This window comes from Saccostrea echinata, unplaced genomic scaffold, assembly GCF_033153115.1.
Source record: "Saccostrea echinata isolate AGI-Se365-2 ecotype Australia unplaced genomic scaffold, CSIRO_AGI_Sech_v1 ptg000049l, whole genome shotgun sequence".
Taxonomy (NCBI): Eukaryota; Metazoa; Mollusca; class Bivalvia; order Ostreida; family Ostreidae; genus Saccostrea; species Saccostrea echinata.
The window spans coordinates 864,844-873,819 of NW_026889798.1; the positions used below are offsets into that span (position 1 = coordinate 864,844).

Here is an 8,976-nt window from a genome sequence, read left to right on the forward strand (position 1 = left end):
TGAAAAAAAGAAATAACACGAAACTTACTTCCTGAGAGAAACAATGTATCCATTGTATGGCATTTCCTTGAACACCATCTTTCCATCATCTTCAATATCACTTGTCTGCCACAGAACAACAACACTGCCTTCTTCTTCATTCTTAAATTCTACACGACTTTTTGCCATAATATGAACAGTTTTGTCCACAGGGAAGAACACAACAAAATGTAGATCATTTCCATCAAAGTACGCCATGGCTTCTAGCCTGCATGCAGCGCCAGCAGAATTTGAAATGGCTGATAAAGTGACGTAAAGTAATCACGTGATTTTTATCAGCCTCCCGCTGCATGCTTTACAAACGGGCAACACTAAATAACCAGCAATATAAGACTGCCGTTAAAATATATACATATAGATTATTATTTTGAGTTAATGTCAGCTTTTTGAAATTTTTTTTTTTGTAATGAAAACTTTTTCCTTTTTAACTATAAAGACATTACAAACCTTAGAAAACATCGTAAAAATTATGGAAACAATAAAACCATTCAACGGACATTAAGTGCACACAGAGCATCTGGGATGAATTATCTTAATCCTAAACAGCAGTGGTAAAAATGGAAGAATCGTGTAAGAAGAAAAGAGGTCCATATCATAAAAGAAAGGTATTTCGGTTACTTATTTCCTTTATATGTATATTGCATATTTCAGTGGCGTAATCATATTTATATATGGAGGGGGGGGGGGGGGGGTTACACACCTTATTAATTTACGTACGGCTGTTAATTTGCACTTTTATAAAACAATCATTAGAATTAAGAAATAAAAGATCCACATTGGTGTAACATATAAGGAGTAAATTACTTAAATTGCGGCTATTGTATAAATACACTCATTGTTCTTTGTTTTTTTTAAATCATGAATTGTATTGCTTGACCCATATGGGTGTATTATGCAATAAAGAATTAAATTTAAAACGCATGAATGTCAAGAAAAATAAAGGGGAAAAAAATAAAAGAGTTAAACAAATATTTACTTTCCACTGGGCATCAAAACTAAAATTTCAAAGAACTTAAATAAATGAATTGATACTTTTAATAGCGGAAGAGAGAGAGAGAAAGGGGGGGGGGTCTTAAGGTATTTATCATAATAAATTAACCCCTCTCTCCACATGCATGACTATATTATTTATTATATGACATTGATGAATACATTAAAGTAGGGACTTTAAACATTTTCTTTTACATTGTTTTAATTGCTCTCCCTCAAATATATCTATATGTAAAAAATAATATCTAAATGTATGGTATGGTTTTTTTTAATGTGTACATGTATATATTATAAGATGTATTTTTTTCAAGTGACTGTTATTATTATCCATATAGATTCATGACATTGAAGACACAAGTACCAGTGCATACAATAAGACCTACATTGAGAAAACTGAGGATGTTTTATGTGATCAAGATGTTCCAATGGCACTTCATATTAAAAAAGAGAGACTTGAAAGTGTAGATTCAAATGTGGGTTATAATTTAAATGAACTTCGCCCTAATGATAAAAGTCATGAAATTACTGCAGTGGATGATTTTGTGGAAAATGTTAACAACGGTGATGAAATCAAAAATACTGCAGCAGAATTAGATGAATCTGAAGAAAATGCTGAATTTTTGCATCAAAATGAACCATATGAAGAGGAAAGAGAAACTTCGGTATCCAACAATGTTCCTGATATACCTAATGAAGTGTTTGACCCTAAAAGTGACAAAGTACTTGATGAACTTCTTGAGGAGGCAAAATTAAGGGACAGTGACTTATTGTGTGATGAAAATGAGATTGATATTGAAGACGATGTAGGATTTGTCGATGAATTTACAAATTTCATATTCAATGATATAGAAAATTCTGTACCCAAACCTGATGATTCCAAGTCCAAAGAAGACCGCTTTACAGATCCCCTGTTTGAAGGATCACCCTATACTCTTGGTGTTGTAATTTTGCTGATATGCTGCTTTGTGATTAGATTTCGATTGCCTGATGAAGCAATATCGTACTTACTTCGACTTTTGGCTTGTATTTTACCTTTAGGACATACTTTATCTGGGAGTCTATACCATTTCAGGAAGACAATCAGATTGTTCACAGATTGTTTGATACCAACATTGACATATCACTGCAACTCTTGTTATGAAATAGTTGGCAAGAATGAGAAAAACTGTCCGTTGTGTAATAAATCATTGACGGAATCTGGGGCTAGGGCATACTTTATGCAACTCAAACTTTTATCCCAACTGCAAGCATTATGGAAGAATAAGGAATTTTGTGACATGGTGCGAAAACATAAATTTGAGCATTTTGAAAGCAATAAAGCAGATAAACTTTCTGATATTTATGATGGGTTATTGTACAAACACTTATTTCAAAATGATGGTGTTTTATCGTCTCCAAACAATTTATCTTTTTCACTTAATACTGATGGTGCTCCTTTGTTCAAATCATCCAACATTAGCATCTGGCCTGTGTATATGCTTATTAATGAGCTTCCCATTGCACAAAGAAAGAAAAAAAATTATGCTCTGTTTTATTGTGTTTGGATCTCCTGTCGAAAGCCACAGATGTGGTATTTTCTAAAACCACTATATGAGGAACTGAATGACCTTGGAAGTAAAGGTCACACATTTTGTGATTATTATGAAAACACATTTGACTGTAAATGTTTCTTGTTAACATGCACATGTGATCTTCCAGCACTAGCAATAGTTTACAACTGTAACCAGTTTAATGGAGATTATAGCTGCTGGTTTTGCCTACAGAAAGGTGAAACATTTAAACATGAATCAGGAGGGATTTCACATGTGTATCCATTTAAGGAACAACCCAAGTACCCTCCCCGAACACCAGAAACTGTGAAACGAGATGTTCAGTTAGCATCAGCAAAAATTAGAAATCGTGAATCCAAAACTACAGTAAATGGCCACAAAGGAAAATTTTGGTTTATGTATTTAAATAATTTTAATCCTATTTACAGTTGTGTTATAGACTATATGCATGGCATTTGTTTAGGAGTTTGTAAACAATTATTAATATTATGGTTTCATAAGAAAAACAAAACTGAAATTTTTTCTTTCTTTGTGAAATGCAATGATGTCAATTCTTTCTTGAACAAAATAAAGCCAACACTGTATGTAACAAGAATTCCAAAGACATTGGATGAACTCACTCACTGGAAGTCATCAGAATTCAGAAATTTTATATTATATTGGGGAATACCAATCTTGAGAAATGTTTTGACTCAAGAATATTTTGTGCATTTTTGCTTATTAGCTAGATCTTTTTTTATATTGTCAAAAGAAGGTATAAGCAAAGAAGAATTGCTAGTAGTAGAATCTGCTCTCTTATTATTTGTTGAGAACTATCAAGTTCTCTATGGTGAAAGGTTTATGACCTTGAATGTTCATCAATTAGTACATTTAACAGATTGTGTTCGACACACCGGACCATTATATGTAAATAATTGTTTTATTTTTGAAGATTTGAATGGTTTTATTGTGAAACACATACATGGAACGCAGGGGGTTGAAACTCAAATAACAAATATTGTTTGTATGTTAAAGGTACCACCTGTCCTTCGTGAATTGTTTCTGAAAGAGTATGATGATGAAGAAGAAATTGTTTCATTGTATAATGAACTGACTGACTCTGTAGCAGGTCGCTATAAATATATTACAGAAATAGAAAGTGGCATTAGACCTATTGGAAATGCATCTAATAAACAATTAACAGATTCAGACAGTGTGCTCTTAAATTTGGTGTGCATAATGAGTTAGTCAAATGTTTTATTAGAATAAATATGTATAAGAAGGGATTTTATGTCTATGGACAGGCATATGACCGCTTAAAGAAACGTCAACAAAATGTCATTACATACATTACTGGGGATAGCATAAAATTTGGAAGCGTTTTGTTTTTCATTCAGTCTGAGGAACAGAATAGAGTAGTAAACTTAGCAAAAGTAAAACTACTCCCCAAAATACAATCCGTTGGATGTGTCTGGCAAGTTGATACAAGTGATGATGTAGATTTTATACCTATTCAGTCTATATTAAATGTTAACAATTTTGTAGTTATTAATGACCAAAAGTATGTGTGTCCATCACCAAATCGCTATGATCGTGATTAAATGTACGTTACTTTTTATATAATGTGTACTGTATAGTTGGAAAACTTGAAGTAAATTCTGTTATACTTTACCATTTATTTCTGAATCAATGCTTCAGAAAATAAATACAAATTCAATCATGGATTTACCAAAGAGAACACTTGATGTTTAGATTGTTATTGGTATGACATCATATCAATTCAAAATAAATGCATAATAAATGCATTGAAACAGCATTAAATAAATAAATCACATTTCAATCATTCCAAAATCAATGGTTTGAAGATTGTTGAAATGTATTCAATCAAAAATGAATGCATAATCAATGTTCAATGTATTTTCAAGACAAATAAAATTAAAAATCAATGCAAATAAAGCATTTGTTTTTGCTAAGGGTCTTTTCGTTTCATGATTTTGTTTTTCTGTCAGTCTGCTCATATCTAAGTCCATGTTCCCCTTGTAAAATTAATATATTTGAACCTACATGTATAAATAAGAATATAATGCTTTCAAAGTTAATTGTGCCAGCATGCACATGTACTTCCTTTTATCTTTTATAAAGTAAATTGACAGTTCCAAAGAAATGAAGAATGTTGAAAATAGTAATGTTAGAGTAAAGTGCTTATAGGATAACAATAATAACTTTAATCTTTTCCTATTGTATTAAAAAAGCATCTTGAAGTAATTTTCAAAAGAATTATAATATGGTGGGCAGAATGACATGCAGATATGACTTCAAGGAAGGTCATAAAGTTAGCATTACTTTGTGGTAGTGTTATTTATTTTCACAAAATGATTTATCATGATTTTAATTTAGCTTAAAAATAAAGATTTTATGTAAGGGACAACAAATTCTGTGTTTTCAATGATGTTTTAGATTGTGTGAGGGAAGATAACTTTTTCCTTCTTTAGGGCATAAAGGGAATTGAATATGCTTGCATGAAGTAAATTTTTCATTTTTTCTAATTGATTAAGAAAGAAATAGTCTTGTTAAGATTTAAATAAATAACCATAGATAAACTCAGATAATTTTTACAGCATTTCTTACTTTCCATGTAGCATATAGTAACTTTCTCTTTATTTGTTTTGTTTAATTTCTCACTGTTGGTTGTGTTAGATCATAAATTCATGCAAGTGCAATTTCTGTGATCTGACACAAAAATAATGTAAAATTGTCACAAAATATATTCTGTAAAGAAAAAAAAATGATATTTTTAAACACATACTTTGTATCTTAAAGCTTATACATGTATATATGATATTGTTTGACGTATGTTCATGATTAAATTAATAGACTTGTCGAATCTTTAAATGCAAAGAATAAGGTAAACAGTAAGGAATCTGTCTATATGAATGAATTAAAGGTACAATACCACATCAATTTTTCTTATCTCCCATACAGAAGAGTTACATTGCTATTTTTTCATTATTTCTTTCAATCAAGATCTAATTAGAAAATTTTAATTATGTAAAATGTAAAAATAGACTCTAGAAAATGTTCCTAGAAACTTTTCAGTAACAAAAATTCATATATTTCTTAAATTTTCAAAAATAATTTTTTTAGCTATAAAGTTACATTTTCCCACTTTTCACCAAATTTTGTAGCTTGGTCAGAAATAAAGTTGTTCAACTAAACAAATATCACTTCTTTAGTTAGAGAGGCTCCTATTTAAACAAAGATATTTAAATTTTGTAAGTATTATTTATCCTTAATTATGAAACTCAAACAACAATCCTACTTAGACTTGCATGTGCATTTAGATCAGTTCACTTCATTTAATAACTGGAGGTAGTCTAGATAATGGATTAGGTGAACTGATAGCAAATATTTTTTACATCTTTGTACAATTATGAGCTTTTTAGCTCACCTGAGCCAAAGGCTCAAGTGAGCTTTTCTGATCAAAATTTGTCCGTTGTCTGTCGTCGTCGTCGTCGTTGTCGTTGGCGTTGGCGTCGTCGTTGTTGTAAACTTTTCACATTTTCATCTTCTTCTCCAGAACTACTGGGCCAATTTCAACCAAACTTGCCACAAAGTATCCTTGGGTAAAGGGAATTCAAGTTTGTTCAAATGAAGGGCCGCGCCTTCTTCCAAGGGGAGATAATTAAGAATTCGTGAAAAATTAATGGCATCATTAGAAAAATCTTCTCAAGAACCACTGTGCTTGAAAATATGAAACTTATGTGGAAGCATCCTCAGGTAGTGTAGATTCAAGTTTGTTCAAATCATGACCCCCGGGGGTTGGGTGGGGCCACAATGGGCGATCAAAGTTTTACATAGGAATATATAGGAAAAATCTTTAAAAATCTTCTTCTCAAGAACAGCAAAGCCACGATTAGTCATATTTATATGGTAGCATCCTCAGATAGTGTAGATTCAAGTTTGTTCAAATCATGACCCCCGGGGGTCGGGTGGGGCCACAATGAGCGATCAAAGATTTACATAGGAATATATAGGAATAATCTTTAAAAATCTTCTTCTCAAGAACAGCAAAGCCATGATTAGTCATATTTATATGGTAGCATCCTCAGATAGTGTAGATTCAAGTTTGTTCAAATCATGACCCCCGGGGGTCGGGTGGGGCCACAATGAGCGATCAAAGTTTTACATAGGAATATATGGGAAAAATCTTTAAAAACCTTCTTCTCAAGAACAGCAAAGCCATGATTGGTCATATTTACATGGAAACATCCTCAGGTAGTGTAGATTCAAGTTTGTTCAAATCATGACCCCCGGGGTTTGGGTGGGGCCACAATGGGCGATCAAAGTTTTACATAGGAATATATAGGAAAAATCTTTAAAAAATCTTCTTCTCAAGAACAGCAAAGCCATGATTGGTCATATTTACATGGAAGCATCCTCAGGTAGTGTAGATTCAAGTTTGTTCAAATCATGACCCCCGGGGGTCGGGTGGGGCCACAATGAGCGATCAAAGGTTTACATAGGAATATATAGGAATAATTTTAAAAATCTTCTTCTCAAGAACAGCAAAGCCATGATTGGTCATATTTATATGGTAGCATCCTCAGATAGTGTAGATTCAAGTTTGTTCAAATCATGAACCCCGGGGTTGGGTGGGGCCACAATGGGCAATCAAAGTTTTACATAGGAATATATAGGAATAATCTTTAAAAATCTTCTTCTCAAGAACAGCAAAACCATGATTGGTCATATTTATATGGTAGCATCCTCAGATAGTGTAGATTCAAGTTTGTTCAAATCATGACCCCCGGGGGTCGGGAAGGGCCACAATGGGCGATCAAAGTTTTACATAGGAATATATAGGAAAAATCTTTAAAAATCTTCTTCTCAAGAACAGCAAAGCCATGATTGGTCATATTTACATGGAAGCATCCTCAGGTAGTGTAGATTCAAGTTTGTTCAAATCATGACCCCCGGGGGTCGGGGGGGGCCACAATGGGCGATCAAAGTTTTACATAGGAATACATAGGTTAAATCTTTAAAAATCTTCTTCTCAAGAACAGCAAAGCCATGATTGGTCATATTTACATGAAAGCATCTTCAGGTAGTGTAAATTCAAGTTTGTTTAAATCATGACCCCCGGAGTTTCGGGTGGGACCACAATAGGCGATCAAAGTTTTACATAGGAATATATAGGAATAATCTTTAAAAATCTTCTTCTCAAGAACAGCAAAACCATGATTGGTCATATTTATATGGTAGCATCCTCAGATAGTGTAGATTCAAGTTTGTTCAAATCATGACCCCCGGGGGTCGGGTGGGGCCACAATGGGCGATTAAAGTTTTACATAGGAATACATAGGTTAAATCTTTTAAAATCTTCTTCTCAAGAACAGCAAAACCATGATTGGTCATATTTACATGAAAGCATCTTCAGGTAGTGTAGATTCAAGTTTGTTCAAATCATGACCCCCGGGGTTTCGGGTGGGGCCACAATGGGCGATCAAAGTTTTACATAGGAATATATAGGAATAATCTTTAAAAATCTTCTTCTCAAGAACAGCAAAGCCATGATTGGTCATATTTATATGGTAGCATCCTCAGATAGTGTAGATTCAAGTTTGTTCAAATCATGACCCCCGGGGTTGGGTGGTGCCACAATGGGCGATCAAAGATTTACATAGGAATATATAGGAATAATTTTAAAAATCTTCTTCTCAAGAACAGCAAAGCCATGATTGGTCATATTTACATGGCAGCATCCTCAGATAGTGTAGATTCAAGTTTGTTCAAATCATGACCCCCGGGGGTCAGGTGGGGCCACAACGGGCGATCAAAGTTTTACATATGAATATATAGTAAAAATCTTTAAAAATCTTCTTCTCAAGAACAGCAAAGCCATGATTGGTCATATTTATATGGTAGCATCCTCAGATAGTGTAGATTCAAGTTTGTTCAAATCATGACCCCCGGGGTTGGGTGGGGCCACAATGGGCAATCAAAGTTTTACATAGGAATATATAGGAATAATCTTTAAAAATCTTCTTCTCAAGAACAGCAAAACCATGATTGGTCATATTTATATGAAAGCATCCTCAGATAGTGTAGATTCAAGTTTGTTCAAATCATGACCCCCGCGGGTCGGGAAGGGCCACAATGGGCGATCAAAGTTTTACATAGGAATATATAGGAAAAATCTTTAAAAATCTTCTTCTCAAGAACAGCAAAGCCATGATTGGTCATATTTACATGGAAGCATCCTCAGGTAGTTTAGATTCAAGTTTGTTCAAATCATGACCCCCGGGGGTTGTGTGAGGCCACAATGGGCGATCAAAGTTTTACATAGGAATATATGGGAAAAATCTTTAAAAAATCTTCTTCTCAAGAACAGCAAAGCCATGATTGGTCATATTTACAT

The 8,976-nt window shown here is 33.4% G+C and overlaps 1 protein-coding gene across 1 annotated transcript; it reads left to right on the forward strand.

Annotated features, from left to right (window-relative positions):
• The first annotated feature begins 596 nt into the window (after positions 1-596).
• Positions 597-3,806, forward strand: LOC133203244 (uncharacterized). The gene is made up of 2 exons (XM_061339064.1): positions 597-644; positions 1,365-3,806. Exons 1-2 carry the CDS (start codon positions 597-599, stop codon positions 3,804-3,806), a joined length of 2,490 nt encoding a protein of 829 aa, XP_061195048.1.
• Positions 3,807-8,976: the final 5,170 nt, after the last annotated feature.